We start from the raw sequence: 16,109 nt of genomic DNA, 5'->3' as shown, positions 1-16,109 counted from the left end.
GGTTCGTGTGATCCTTTCCCTGTTGGTTCTGGAGCTGTACTAAAGAAATATAATTCAAGCGCATCTCCTCTGGACAAATGGTCGTTATTTGTCCATGTTTCTTGGACTGCTTCCTGAATCCATTTGGGTAACTGTGATATCTCCGGAAAGCATGGTGACGTTGTATAAACTGAGGCCAAGGCTCCAAATTCATACCAAAGCTTTACATCCTTAGGATTGACATTGTTTTTTAGCCATACCCTTGGATATATCCCTGCAACATCAACCCTGCAAGTGTTAGGGTTAATTTCACTTCTTGTACTTAATTTCTCTCACCTCTGTTGATAAACCTGAAATGGAGAAATAATAGCTGGATTAGTATCGATCTTATATTTGCCCTTGTCAGTGTTGGGCCTAAGATTGATCTCTTCCTCTTTTACCCCAGAGGCGGAGGGTTGACTTGATGAGGAATCCTCATCAATTGTTGCTTCATCTGGATCATCAAAAGCTGATGATAGATTAGCACTTGTTTCTTGAGTTTTAGCTTCCTCAACATCTTGTTTTCCAACCGGTGGTTGTATTTCTTGTTTTTATAAAACCAATGGTTTTAGCATATCTTGTTTATGAGAAACCAATGGTTTCTCTATGGCCTTCACAATTGGCCCTTGAATAGCAGCCCATAGTTGTGTTTGAGCTTTCATACACCCTGTAATTCGATTAGATACTTTGATCCGATCAGCTTGTTGTAACCTGCCGGCCATTTCAGCATTAATGGCTAACTGGTTGAACTCGGTTTGAAGCAACCCAAGGTGTTCCCTGAGATGCCTCTGCATTTTCATGATGGAATCCACATCACTGTCTTCCATCTCTTGTTAAGAAATCTGCAAGAATATTTTCATGAGATTTAATAATAACAATATCAAAAATATAATTTTGACATAATTCTTGCCATCTTAATAACCTAGCTTTCTCAGGTTTAGATTCAATCTTATTTTTTAAGAAAGCTTTTACCTGGGTGTTATCAACCTTTAGCGTGAATTTTTTAGCAAGTAAAAATAATGGTCATTTTTCGAAAGCCCTTTTAACTGCATAAAATTCCTTTTCGTTGATATGTCATCTGATGGCCTCTGATTCTAAAAAAAGACCGCTACAGTATCTGCATGGTATTTCTCCATCCGGAGTGATCTTGGTAAGGACTGTTGCCCACCAATCGTCACTAGCATCCGTAAATAAAACCAGATCATCTTCATCTTCGGGTATAGCCATTTTTGGGAGATTCTTACATATCTCCTTTAATTGGTTTACCCTTGAGTATGGTCTTCGGTCCATATAAACCTAGCATCCTTTTTTAACAAAGGACTGAACACTTTTCTGTACATTGCTAGGTTGTTAATGAACATCCATGCGAAATTAACTACTTCAAGAAAACTCTGGAGTTGTTTTATGTCTTTGATTTTATCTGGAAAATTCTTTACCTTTTCCACAATATGGGGTTGTAGAATTGTTTCAGTTTCATCAATCTCAATAACAAGGAATTCAATTTTCCTTGTTGCTATGACTACTTTCTTTTCAGATAAGACCAGTCCTTCTTGTTTATAAATTTTAGAAAAAATCTCTAAGTGTTTAACGTGTTCGTCTATATTTTTTGATGCTATAAGAATATCATCAATATAAACAAACATAAAGTTGAAATAATTTTTAAAAAGGTTATCCATCTTTCTTTGAAATATCTGGGGTGCATTAGCCAATCTCATAGGCATAACTTCCCAAATATAGTGTCCTTGTGGAGTAGAGAAGACTGTGAATTTATTACTGCCTTCTTTCATTCGAATCTGGTAAAATCCAGACTTACAATCAAATTTTGAGAACACTCTAGAATTTTGTACACAGCTAATTAGGTGTTCTCTACTCGGTATGAAGTACCCATCAAACTCCAGGATTTTATTAATACCTTGGTAGTTAATAACTAACCTGAGTTTCCCTCTTTTTATTTCACCATGATTTCTGACCAGAAATCCTGGGCTGCTATATGGTGAAACTCCTTCTTTGATTAGACCAAGGTCCAAATGTACCTTGATAATTATTCTCATATCCCTTTGATCTGTTATGTTCATCGGGATAGGCTTATATATGACGAATTCATACTCTTTGCCTTCCTTTAGAGTAAGACTAGCTTTGAGTTGATTTCTATCCCACCATGCCAAATGATGCTTGTTGTAACTTTCTTTGAGCCTTTTTTTTTTACATCTTCAAGGGATACCTTATTTTTTAACCTATATCTCTGTGATTTAGAGTCACCTTGAGAAGCTCCATATCCTCTGTTTGGAGTTCTTGTTCTGTTGTTATTTTCAACATGGTTTCTCCAAACCTTCTTGGATCTTTCATTTTTGGGTGAAAAAGTTGTCCTTTATCACCACGCTGGCTGCGAAATATTATCGGCAATTGTCGATAAAAAGCAACTTTGAGTCTTTGAACGAGAATTTTATGATCACAAATTGTAGTGAACATAAGTCTTCTTGACTCATTGTCTTGTGTGTACTTTTTAAACATTTGTAAGAAGTTATTTCCTAATAGGATATCAGCTCTTGTATCATGGAAATAGATTGGTGGTGTCTTTACCTTGTACCAAGGTGTTTGACATGCTCCCCCCATGAGGATTTCTGCTTGTTTTATTCCTTTGCAAAGAATTAAAATTCTTCTAGAGAAATCCCGTCCAGCAATTTTTGGCAATTCTTCTTCACATTCTTCAGGGAAGACTCCTCTTTTTTATGTACAAATTCCTGCTCCCGAGTCAATATAAGCTGCAAAGTATTCAGCCTTATATTGTTCATACAACATTCCTATTGGAATGTATATGGAGAAAGGACTTGTTGTCATTTTTTAAAGGGATTACTAAATGGCCCTGCCATTTTTAACAGACTGTGTTGCAACTCAGTAATCCGATTAAGACTTTTCACTTTTAGTTTTCCTAAGGCTTCAGAAGGTAGAGTATGATTACTTCTTTCTACTTCTTCGATGCGTCCTAGTAAATCATGTTCATGACTTACTAATTTCAATAGTTGCTTCTTCCTCTGTTCGTAAACAGAGTTTTTGAATCTGTTTAAGGGATTGTCCCTTATCCAATTCTCTTGGTTTTCCATCTCGTAGGATTTTTATTGAATCCTCCAAGTCTTCTCTTTTGCCATAAACTCTATTCCTTTTTCAAGGCGTTTCCATGGTTTATGGTCCTCCAGAAATTCTAGGCCAAGAATGAGCTGATCCATCTCTTTTCCTGGAATTCCACAGATTTGAACTTCCAATTCTAAAATATTTATCACTCCTTGGTAAGTTCCTTTTTCTTGTTGTTCCAAATAGTAAATCGAGTTACAAGGAAACTGATTCCAATGACTTGTAATTTCGAATACTATTTTCACTTCTTTCCATCCTTCTAGAGATCTAAGTTTTCCTATTATAGAAAACTCCTTTTTTTCTGGTGAAATTTCTTGAATAAGATATTTGTCTCATCTCCTACTTGTCATTCGGTCTCCTTGGAAAAATAACATTCGGGGTTCTATTTTAAGGTCTCTGTATAGAACAGGTCTGTCTTGAATTTGAATGTCTGTTTTTTGAATTAAAGGAAACTCAATTCTTTTCGGGTATATTGCATGAGCAACTTTTCCAAATATCTCTGGAATTTCAATGAACTCATTTTTAATAAATAATTCAGAATGGTGAGTATTATAAAGAGCATATGAAATTTGATATGTAATAGAATATGGCCTATTACCTTCCTTCATTAATCTTTTTTCCTTGAAGTTTTGATGCAACGTCAAGGCTCGACTAAAATCTCTATCAGCTAAATTGTAGGCTATTCTTGGATAAATAACTCCCACAATTTTTCCTGCGCACAAATTTCCTGAGATAGTTCCTAGAATCGCATCTTGTATATTCCCCATTCTTTTATCGCATACTACGATATCTATGGGTGAATCTATTCCTTCTTTAAAAGTAGCTTTGATCATAATCTGGATTGCTCCAATATGAATCCAAGACATTGTCTTTGCTACTTCTGCTTTTAATTTCTGTAATTCCTCTCGAATTTCTTCAAAGGGAATCAACTGCATCTCAATTTGATTACTGGTTAATTCCATAGGAATCGCCATTTCCCTTCTGGATACCTTATAAATCAAATTATGTCTTCTTTGTCTTAGCCCTAGGTTTCCTAAAACTCTTTCAAGTTGTCCTGCCGAAAATCCTTGGTACTTCTGTAGTGTTGGATTTTCTCTCATAATCCTTTGAACCATATTATGAGATATCGTGGTTTGACTAAAGAACCCAGCCAAACTTTCATGTGTTTCATGTCGAAACACCTCTTCTTTACTCTGATTCTGATTCTGATTCTGATTCTGATTCATCCTCAGAAACTTCTTGACTAAATAATATCTCTTCTTCGTATATGCTTTCATCTGAGGGGATATCCTCAAATTGATATACTTGGACTAGATCTTGAAAGAAAACCGCATCATCCATATCTGGTGTTGCTTCAAAGAGTTTGACTCCTTTTTTCTCGTTTTTTGGACAATTTGTAGATATATGTCATTTTGCTCTACATGTCCAGCAGTTTCAATCCTTGAAACTTTCACTTTCCCTTGTATGAGTTCTTCTGAAAGTTCTTCTTGATGGTATTCTTCCCCTGCTTTGTGATGAGCCTGTTGCTGGGGACGTTCTTGTAGGTCCACTTCTTCTACCTGATCTATAGGATCTGGATTTTTGTTTGGACCAAAATGTTCTTGGTTTCCAAGAACTCTTCATTCTTTTATTATAGGGATTATTTCTGAATTTCTTCCTTTTAAATCCCTGTGTTCTGTTTTCAATGATCGTTGGAATATCATTTTCTCTACAACACAAAGGTGTACGCTTATCTATACCTCTTATTTTCTTGTAGTTCTTTTGTAATGCTGCCATATGGCACCATTCTGCCAATTTTCCTTTCAAAAAGGACGCGCGTCTTGCCAATGTATCAAGATTACCTGAAACGTATTCTTTAATCATCATTTCTCTCCAGGGACTTGGCATTTTTGCAAAAAATAGCTGAATAACTACATTTTTCTCGACTCCCGAATTCCATCTGTATTTAGTGAATAACATAATGTATTCATCAACTAAACAGATATCATGTAACTCGAGGCTATACAAAGCTTGAGTATATCTTCCCTTTTTCTCTGTATCTTTATTATTGAAATAGTCTACCCCTATGAATTGTGCTTTAAATAGGGTGGCCATTCTTTCTCCAATCTCGCTGAGGGACCTGCTAAGATTGATTCCTTCGTATCTGGCATAGTCATCTCCCATGCGATCTTGACAGATCCCATTAGACTCATTTCTAGAAGTTTAATGAATCCTTCTTTATTGAGATCTAATGTCCCTGCTGCAATTTTCATAGCTGACGTCCAATCATCTATAAGATCTTCTCTGTTTTTGAAGTCCAAAACATCAAGGTTTAACATAACCCCATAAGGATGTATCGGGTTTAAAACAGTTTTTCCATAAGGAGTTTGATGTAGTGGTATTTTACTCCTTCTTGATCTGGTTCCTGCTGGATGTGAATTTTCTCCCACATGAAACTCACTATGTGGTTCTTCTGTTTTTACCACATATCTTGGGGGATTTCTCATGGGTTATTCACCCTCAGGGGAATTCATTTTTAGATCTACAACTTTGAGATTCTCAAAAGAATCCGCAAGATCTTGTAGATCCTCGAGATTTAATCTTTCTAAAGTAGTCATCAGAGAGTGTTTTTCACTGATACTGCTTTTATAAGATTAATTATCATTTCATCATTAGTTAAAGGTTTTTGAACCATTTTGGTTTTACCTTTCTGATGTAACAAAGGTTCGGTACCAAACGAGAGTGGTAATCTTCCTCCTGTATTTCCTTTTCTAGAACCAGAAGTATGTTCTAAGTTTAGGATTTTATTTTGAAGATCCTTTAGAGTTTCAAGAATTTCTTCTTGTTTCTTAAGGATTTCTTCAATTTGTCGAGATATTTCATACAACTGATTGCTGTAATATTGTACCGTCTTTTGAATTTCTCTAAGATCTCCGGAGATTTTAGAAAAATCTTGGGTAATCTCTAAAAATTTAGAGTTAGAAATTATTTTTCTTTATCTCTTCAAATTTGAGAGCATTAGTCGCAACCTGTTGTAAGTAATCTATTGTGAATAGATTAACTTGTTTATAGGATTTCGTATGAATAAAATCCTCTTGATTCAAACCTTCGTTTGAAGTCATCTTTTGTAAAATCTTCTCCTCAATAAAGAAAAGCATGAATTAACGAATAATATTATGTTTGAATAATTAACTTAAACACTAGTAGAAAATGGGCCTTTTACTTCGTCAGTTTTTACTTCGCCAATTAGGAAATACGAAGTAAAAGGTAACAATATACTTCGGTAATAACACGGATGAAGTAAAAACGCACCTTTTACTTCGGTACTTGAAAAACGCGGGCTTCACTAATTATTTTGGACAGTATTTTACTTCGGCACACTATTATTGCTGAAGTAAAAAGTAAATAAATAAATTTTTTTTATTATAATTGATGAAGTAAAAATTAACCGGATATTTTGACCTCAACACTTGTGAAAAAAAGAAAACACGATCCGATTCCCTTTCTTCTTCGTCGTGGGGAAGAAAACCTAGCTGCTCGATCCCTTTCTTCTTTAGCCGCCCACCATCAACCACCGTCGAGAACCGACGCCAACACCCTATTTCGAAAGCAAAACCTAGTGGCTCATGGGTCATTCAGTACAGTGATAAAGGGGGGATTCTCAGAGAACTCTCTCAGATTTCTCTGTTTCTTGGTGAGTTTTACTTTAGTTCTGGAGTTCGAAGAAATTTCTTAAAAATTGGTGTTTAAAGTTTCAATCTTTGCGCTTCTTTTGTGATCTCTTGGATTTTTTTTTATTTACTGTGACGCCCTCGTTTTTAAGTTTGGTATTTCTAAAACTAGAACTTGTAAATTGGTGTTTAAAGTTTAAGTTAGGTTCTGGTCATTAGTTTGCAGATTCCCCCTTGTAGAAATTGTGTTTTAGCCCAAGTTGATGTAAAGCTGCTGCATTCTCGAATTTCAGAGGTTGAATCTTTAGTGAAATTGTAGAGAGCAAATGCCTTTTAATTTTTTGAGCTCTTGCTTCTTGTGAAGAAGAAAAAAATATCATGTCGTGGTTTAGATTTTCTTGATTGATCTTTCTTGCGAATGGAGAGTGAGACATTTCGATGTTCTGATTTGGACCCTCTTGTTCTTCTTCTTCTTTACTGATGCCAAATAAAAGAAGACAAAACTAGTTCGAGTTACTAGCAGATTTTATTTTTTTTGGGGGGGGGGGGGGGGTTGGGGTTTCATGTGTTGTTTCCCTCATAAAAGATCTGTTGACTTAATTGGGGATTTGAAGTGTTCTTGAATATGTCTGAATATTGTGTTGGTTTATACTCTATACACCACTAGGGCAATGATACTGCATTTGGTAGCTTTCTTTCACTCACAGTGAGCTAAAAACTATAGCATGTGTTACTGATTTTGCTGCAGCTACTTTTCAGACACAAGCTGAACTTGAAAGTAGCATCCTAGCTCTAGTCGCTCGCACCTCAATCTAACAAATCTAAACATGGATTCTTGCACTACACATTGGACAAGTTTTTTATGGAATCTGATTTTAACTTTCTGGATGTTTCTGTAGTGGAGCATTAAGTGCTCAAGAGAGAGGTTAAAAGACTACGAAACTTATATAAGCAGCAAACTTCACTGCCGCAACAAAAGCAGGTATTTTTAGAACTTGTTCTGCTTCGGTGGACTTTTAATGTGCTTTGAAATTAAACCTGATCGCATATTTTGAAACGTCTACTACTAATAAATGCGGATTTTTTTTAAAATAAAATAAAATACTAAAAATAATACTATACATATATGCCCATACATATATGTAATTCAAAATAAAAGATAAATATTATCATGCATGAAATAAAAATAATAAGTTTTGCATTGTTCCAAAAACACCAAGTGCTGAAATACTAAATTAAAAATATAATTTGCTTAAAATTCAACAACATGATAAAATGTATCAGAATAATCCTAAATCATGCAACGGTCACGGGGCCACTGTTCCGTGAGCTCATACGTCCTCACCACCGGTAGGAACTACATAAAAGTCATATGTCTCACCTGCACCATATAAGCGTAGTGAGCCTAGAGGCTCAACATGTCTAATCCTTTATAACAAAGTTAAAAATAATGCATCACATAAGCATACTAATACATATAGGTGTACATGCATGCATGAATAAAAATATTTCATCATCTTGCCATAAACATCACTGATCTTATTCTTGAACATAAGTATACTTAACATAGTTGAGCATGACATTTTGAAACATAATATGGTCCTATCAGTAAGTGTGACTAAATCTGTGCCGACTGATCAGTCTCCTGAACCAACGTACGTGGCGGTGATAAATCACCTCTGTGCTCGTAGTAAACTACCTCTTAACATAAATAGTGGATAACCACCTCTGTGCTGTCACACTACTTCAATTCCCATCATAAAAATATTTTGCTCAACACTTGATCATAATCATAACATGTAAATTTTTCATGAATGCATGCATTGAAAATATGTCCGTAATATATATTTAATTTATTTTCATAATAAATATACTTATACTTAAAATATAAACTTCATGCATAAAATAATTAAATATATATTCCGAACTTGGTTATTTTTCATGGGTTGGTCCAGACTGCTGATCACTCACTTTAACCCCATAATACTTAAATAAAACCCAATAATTATATTTTAGCCCAAATAACTTGATTAAACTTAACTGGGCCTAAATAAAAATATTTAAGCCCATTAACTTAATTAAACCCAATAAAACTCTAGAGTTGCCCAAAAATTCACGGACTGGCCCAAAAATTCTCATGGGCTCCCAAGCCCATAAAAATCATTGGGCTAACTTAAATAAATTATTTAGGTCCCAAATTATTTTCTAACTAATTATTAAAGCCCAAAATGCACTTAAACTATTAAATACTTAAAAATTAAAATACCCGAGCCCGGCCCACCTAACCCAGACCCAAACCCAACTGACCCAACCCACTAAGCCCCAGACCCGACCCAGGCCCCAACCCGACCCGAGACCCACCCCCTAACCCAAAACCCGACACCCCTTCCCTTTCCTCTTTTCGGCAGCGAGCAGCAGCCATTCCATGGCTGCTGCTGCCCTGCTTCGGCCGCCCCAGGCCGGAAAACCACCGCCCATGGATAGCCCACATCTAGGGGGTTCTAACACAACAAGAATCAGACCAAACCATGGCCCGAGGAGTGAGAACGAAGCTCTGCACCAGACGCCTTCCTCCTCCTCGCGCGCAGACTGAGCAGTCGCCAAACGTTTGTTTGTGCGGCTTCCTCCGACAACCAAAGACCGTGAAACCACTTCTCAATTTTAGCCAACATCTAAATCTTTTAAACCCAACAAACCACGCACAAATCCATGGCCTGAGGAAGGAGAACGACCCCTCTCTTCCCAAAGCCCTAACATGCGCGTCTGTGTGCATCAGAAGTGAATAGCTTCGTTTCCAGCATATGACACCTTAAAACTCTGAACCAACTCGACCCTAAGACACCCTAGGACCCCTCTGACTCGAGCCCTTAGCCCTGGACCGTACCATGCTTGGCAAAAACGTGAATCATGACCCAAACAAGCAAGAACATGCATCAATACAAAGCATACATGCATAAACTCGAAATTTCCATGAAAAGTCTGATATAAAACACGCCATGCATGATTAATAGCTTATATGGTGGCCAAATAAAAGTTTTAGACATGCCTTTAAATCTTTGAATGAAGATTGATGCGTTTACGGGTCTCCGGGACGATGAACGGACCAAAATCACCAAAGGAAGTTGCTTGATTGGCTATGGAGGCTGTGTTTCTGGAAAAGAGGCGTGAGAAAGGTTGGAGAAAGGGGTTGGAGGCGGCTGATCAGATCATTCGTAGGGTAGGGAGTGATTTTGGGGTTTAATTTTGGGTAGATTTAGGATAATAACTAATATTAATTAATTAGATAGATAATATAACATAAATATAAGATTTTAAACTTTTAAAAATACCTACTAATCTGATATATAATAATAAATCTCGAAATATAATATTAAAGGATTTTTAAAGATCAATAAAAGTCATTAAAATGACTTATTTTGGCCAAAAATCCATTCTTAAATAAATATATAAGTAAATACTAAAATTTTCTTGACAAAATACCTTAAAATATTATTTTAAGGCTCATAAAACTCATAAAATATTTTTGGCTAAGAATTTTGGTATCTCGTCTGTCCACGGTCCCGTCTACGCGATCAAAAATAATAAATTCCTTAAAAACCTAGAATTTCCATAATTATGGGTTAAATGCTAAAATAAATTAAATCATGCATATAAATCACATAATATCACATAAATACATTTAACCCTTAATTAAAAATTAATTTTTCCTAATTATACATGCGGATTATGTTTTAAAATTTTCGGGTGTTACAATTCTCCTCCCCTTAAATTGAATTTCGTCCTCGAAATTAAAGTACTTACCCGAATAGCTCTGGGTAGCGAGTTCTCATGTCTGCCTCGGTCTCCCAAGTGGCTTCCTCCTTGGAGTGATTCAACCACTGGACTTTGACCATCGATCACTACAAGAAAATGCTAATCAACAACACTCAATCGACAACGGTTTTATGCCAAAACCGTTGTCTTCCACTCAATAACAACGGTTTTAATCAAAACCGTTGTCTTTGGGCGTTTTCTCATTAAAAAAGACAACAGTTTATTATAAAACGTTGTCTTTTGGGGGCATAAGACAACAGTTTTTTAAAACCGTTGTCTATGAGCGTTTATTTTGGGCCTACGACAACGGTTTTTATAGACTGTTGTCTATGAGCGTGTTTTTATGACTTACGACAACGGTTTTAATTAAATGTTGTCTGTTAGCGTGTTTTTGGGGTCTACGACAACGGTTTTAAAAACTGTGGTCTTTTATTTATTTTTTTTGACATCATCTTTTCTCTTTTTTTTAATACATATACATACACGGGTTTTTCTCTTCTTTTTTTAATTATTTAATTAATTAATACATATACATATACGCTTAAGAGGAGAGAACACAAAAAACCCAATCCGGAAATCCCTAGCCCCAACCCGTCATCCCTTCGACCCAACACAGCTCCAACGCCCTAATCGTCGATCGATCACGAATCGGTGAGCAGAAACAGCCCGAATACAACATTCCTCCGGTCACCGAATTGGATTCGCAGCTCTCAGCCCTGGAACTCCACCCTCTCAAAGTTGGTAAAAACCTTTAAATTCTCTCTTTTCCGATAGGTTCTTTATTTTGGTGTCTCGTTGACTCATCTCTCCATTCCATATCCACGATTCGCGTATAAATTTTTTCTGGATCGTTGTTCTTTAATTTGCTTCGAGAGCTTGCTGGAGTCGCTATCCCAGTTGAAAAAATCTATGGTCTCGGAACCGGGTGAGAAATATTTCTGAACATCTATGGTTATGGAAAGAAAACAAAAGCTTCACGAGGTCAGACCTTGCGTCGTTCTTTCTTAAATGTAAACGTTTCTTCTGAAATCTGCTAGTCCTAAGGTAGAAGTGCTGAAGAAGCTTCAGAGTATGCCAGAAAATCAAGGTCTAGCCCTGCAGTAAGTTCCTGGACTCGTTAATCTATTTTTTTCTATGGTCCTCTTCAGTATTTATTTGTCAGCTTTTAAATAGTCATCTTATTTGCTATTCTACATTTAGTTTTGTCTAGGACCGTATTGCGACTTTAAAGAATGTCAATTGATCTTATAAATAGTAATTTTTGTGTTGTGTACTATGCCATTGATCTTATAAGTTGTTCCGGTTTTTAAGTCAAAATTCACGGTGCAGGGGATTGGTGTTATAACACTCAGAAAGAAAGAGAGGAAGCTAAAGGCTTTCCCAGAATTCATGTTCTTCAGTTGAGTGACTTTAATGGGAAACTTAATGATCTTTATTTATGCATGAATGGTTATCACTCTTGAAATCATCATTTTATTCTAATTTTTGTACGAAACTTGTGTATTGTTATGTTCACTGATTTACACACTTTCTACTTGTCATCTTATGCAAAATCACTTGAAAAACATATGCCAGACTTTCTAGAATGGATTTGAAACGAGTAAACAACTTAGCTAGAGCTAGCTTCAAGTAAATGGATCAGTGGGTAGGGTTCGCCTTTGATGACCACGTTTTCTTTGCAGACATGTTTGGAGCCACACGATTGAGGTGAGCTTTTGTTGATCTTCCTTTTGTGTGTGTGTGCGCACACGCACGTGCACTAAGGGATGTGCTTCAAAACTTCCTTATTTGATTACAATATTCATGTTTTTATTCTGGTCTTTCCATTTCAAATTCTTTGTAGATGGAAAAATAATGCTTAGTTTTTGTAATCTTTATTAATAATTGTTTTCATTAATTATATCGCTTGTTCCACTAATATGTTTTGTTTCTCTGCATGATTTACATTGTGGAACAAAGTTCACGTGTCAGTGACCTGGTAGTCTAACCCAAATATAAGAATCTAAATGATAGGCTAGGATACTGATTTCTTTAACTCATATATTTTCCTCAATGAGAATGATTTCTTGAATAGTAATATTATTGAGCTATTTTTAATTGGCATGGTCTTATATTGTTTTAGGCAGATTTTTTAACAAATTATTGTCTTTATTATCAAAAAATTTCTTTATATAGAGGATCATGCCTTGATTTTAAGGAGCTATATAAGTAGAAGCATTCAGATGACCAATGGATGGATGAATATGCAACTGAGTTTTCATACATGGGAGCTCCTGGAATTTTTCTGCAGGTGAAGATATTCACGGCAATGGTATTTCCACTGGCTTGTCTGAATCTCTATCTGATTTGGCTTCCACTCCAGTTTCAGATGGAAGTAAAGGTACTTTTTACAATTTGTTTATTTTTGTTTGTTTGAATTCTTGATTGGATGTTTTTTTTTCTGTTAATGCTTAGTTTAAGATAGCTATCGTCCTATCTCTCAATCTCTTAAATATTTATTATTACTCAAATCATTGTTTCTTTTTCTAGATTTATATATTTTGATTCTTGATTTATATATGTGGAACGTTTTATGAGAACATTGTGATCAAATATATCATATTATTTTGTACTTTTCTGGGATAATTGGTATGTCTTAAATCTCTAAATTTTTCTCCCACATCGAGTAATTTTCCTGCACCAGAGCAGACACCTCAGCCGCAGTTACAATGGATGAACCAGATTCCACAATAAGCCCTTGATTTGTAATGATCTGTTTCCATTTGAAATAGTATCTGAATTTAAACATTTAGTGTTGTAAATTTAGGAATTTGAGTTGAGTTTTATTGCTCATTTTGATAAATACTTTCTGCTTTTCATTTTGTACAGATCTTGTGCTGGAATTAACTACGAAGGTTTGATTTTTCTTCCTAATCTTGTATTTCACCTAATTGTTCGGATCACTAGCATAGTGTGGGATCTATTTGCTCCTTTTCTTTTATGCCAGCACCATAATATGATTATCTGTTTTATCTGTCGATTCTTTTCCTAATATATGCATATTGGTGATTGTGATATCTTGCTAAACTTTATTTACATATGATGCATATGGAATTGACCAAAAAACAGAAATTATGAAGCCACTGAACCTAGTCCGTCATCTTGCGCAGGGAAGACTCACTCTAGTGACAAAATAATCGAAACTGAACCTTGTTCTAGTGACAATATTTGAGATCATTTTCAGCTTCTTATCCGTGTTTCAAGCGGTTTTTTTTAGGTATATATAGGTACTGCCCAAAAATGGGATTTGTTGGCCTCGATTTAAATTAGTTATTGTCGCATTTATTGCACCATATTGATGTATTAATTGGAATATTGTTGTAGGTTCAATCATTGAAAGAGTTCGAGGCTGGTGGTAGATTGCTCACCGAGTCCACTCTCGAAGCCGCCATCCAGAGTAAAATTCGACTGCCCTCTGAATCCACCATTGAAAACAAGAGAGCACATTATCATTTATCGGACAAAATTTCAGCTTATATGAAATGGGGTGTTTCGATTTTTAGAGTTTTATATTCGATATTTGGGTGTTCCGATGTTATGGTGATATATATTGGAAGCTTTAGTACGGTTCTTGGAACTGGATTCGATGAATTATATATTCTGAAATAATTTGCAAATTTTAAATCTTATTCGCTCTTTCTGGCACTTATGCAGGGCTATGACATTGAAGATGGAGCAATTGTTCGAGCTGGACAAACACGGGATGGTGACTTGAATCACTAATCTGTTTAATTTTTCTCCTGTTGTATTTAATTGTTTTATATTATCGATATAATTTTAATTATTCTGTTGCTTATGATATGATTAGGTGGCTTTCTTTCTTGACCCGAATCCCAATTGTGTGGTTGAATTCTTAAAGATTTGCTGCGATGAATCAGCTCATTCAAGGTATGGACAAGCATATTAAGTATTCTGTGTTGTCCTGTAATGAAAAAGTAGATGTCAAAACCAGGCGTTCATATCTAATTTTTATCACCCCCTGCGTCCTTCTTTGGCTGGATCATTTTTTTTCTCTTGCCTGATTCACTGGCCATAGCTTGACCTAAACAGAGATCTAATATTTTAATTTTTCCACTGCTAGACTCGTTAATCAAGTATACATATTTGTATGGATCATTTACTTTCATATGTTTAATTTGACATCCAAGTAATTTTTGGTTATTTGTTTGCTTTAGAAATTACTTCAAAAGGATGTCAACACCTGCTTTAGTTCTTGTTTGTTAGGACATGTGGAAGCTTGCTTTGAAAATCCCATGAATGAGCTAAAAATAAAACTGTAGACGAGTATTTTTCTTGCTAATTAACTTTTAAACTTTGGTTGAATGGCATAGCTTAGTGAGTGCAGTAACTCTTACATCGACGGGCAACATTAGAACCTTAACCATAGAAGTGTAAAAAGTTAGGGAAGTGGAAAGAGAGATGATGAAAACTCCAAATGCCAACATTTAATTGACTATGAATTTGTTTAACTTATATGAGTCTAACAAATTATTTAAGTTTAATACTTTTTTGTCCAGCCTGTGTTAGCTTTGATTTGAGGTGATTTTAGCTCGTTCCAACCTTGTTTTTCATCAACTCATAGGATTTATGGGTTTTTAGTTGAAATTTAAATGAACTCTTTATTTGATCTTTGAGACCTATTTTAATATACTGATTATTTATGTAGTGGAAAGTCGACATCCATTATTAACATTTACTTAAAAAGATTTTATATACATAATACAATAATATTTGTTAATAATTAGTGTTTTATTTGATTTATTAAATGAATTATGTTTATAGGTTTTTTTGGTTGAATAATTAATTTACAGTTTGGATATACATATTAAAAAAAAAAAAAAGATTGTTGCTGCGTCTACGAAAATATCAGGTCAAGAATGTGCAGTTGTGAAATCAGTATTAGCTAGCTCAAGATGGAAGCTAATCTATGCTGAAAAGAGGGTTCCAAGTTTATTAAGATTAGTTCATAGTTCTATTTTCTAGTGTGTATTGAATTACGATTCGAATTCGAGTGATTTGTAATACTAAAAAATTGTATATTAAATTTTATTTTCGAAATTTTAAATTTGGATTGATTTATAATATTGAATATTTGTATATTAAATTTTAATTTTTTTTTGTTTTTTATTTGAAAAAGGACAACGGTTTTTAACCGTTGTCGTATGTAGTTTAAAACTGTTGTTGAATGTCCTATTATTATAAAGACACGCTAAAAAACAACAGTTAAAAACCGTTGTCTTTTGTTGTTGAGATTTTTTCTTGTAGTGGGTATGACCCGCGTCCTCAGTCTCCGCTCCTCCTTGGCTAAGATCCGAATCGGCCTCTCCTCAGATGCTAAATCCGGTGCTAACTGTAGAGGCTCGTAATCCAACACATGTGCCGGATTCGAGTCGTATCTCCGTAGCATGGATACATGAAAGACGTTGTGCACTTCCGCAAGCCCTGGTGGCAAAGCCAAAC

The 16,109-nt window shown here is 35.2% G+C and overlaps 1 protein-coding gene across 16 annotated transcripts; it reads left to right on the top strand.

Annotated features, from left to right (window-relative positions):
• The first annotated feature begins 11,181 nt into the window (after nucleotides 1-11,181).
• Nucleotides 11,182-15,655, top strand: LOC140864285 (uncharacterized). Of its 16 annotated transcripts, XR_012144191.1 has the most exons (11): nucleotides 11,182-11,710; nucleotides 11,940-12,009; nucleotides 12,186-12,317; nucleotides 12,901-12,990; nucleotides 13,294-13,354; nucleotides 13,479-13,504; nucleotides 13,760-13,876; nucleotides 13,974-14,046; nucleotides 14,304-14,355; nucleotides 14,458-14,537; nucleotides 15,461-15,655. XR_012144191.1 is itself a non-coding variant. In XM_073268370.1 (5 exons), the coding sequence occupies exons 2-5, from the start codon at nucleotides 12,000-12,002 to the stop codon at nucleotides 14,256-14,258; spliced, it is 411 nt and encodes a 136-aa protein (XP_073124471.1). In that variant the 5' UTR covers nucleotides 11,182-11,710; nucleotides 11,940-11,999; the 3' UTR covers nucleotides 14,259-15,448. The 16 variants fall into 16 exon arrangements, 1 of the variants encoding a protein (XP_073124471.1); XR_012144190.1 differs by lacking the exon at nucleotides 13,294-13,354 and having other exon boundaries at nucleotides 12,293-12,317; XR_012144189.1 differs by lacking the exon at nucleotides 13,294-13,354 and having other exon boundaries at nucleotides 12,293-12,317; nucleotides 12,786-12,990.
• The last annotated feature ends 454 nt before the right edge of the window (nucleotides 15,656-16,109 follow it).

Source organism: Henckelia pumila, chromosome 4 (assembly GCF_033568475.1).
Source record: "Henckelia pumila isolate YLH828 chromosome 4, ASM3356847v2, whole genome shotgun sequence".
Classification (NCBI taxonomy): Eukaryota; Viridiplantae; Streptophyta; class Magnoliopsida; order Lamiales; family Gesneriaceae; genus Henckelia; species Henckelia pumila.
This window is presented reverse-complemented; position numbering and strand designations above follow the sequence as displayed.

Bases quoted from the DNA above. Each gene is read 5' to 3' on its own strand.
- LOC140864285 (XM_073268370.1), top strand. The intron at 12,991-13,478 runs GTACTTTTTACA...CATTTTGTACAG, and splicing joins AGTTTCAGATGGAAGTAAAG to ATCTTGTGCTGGAATTAACT. The intron at 13,505-13,973 runs GTTTGATTTTTC...ATATTGTTGTAG, and splicing joins TGCTGGAATTAACTACGAAG to GTTCAATCATTGAAAGAGTT.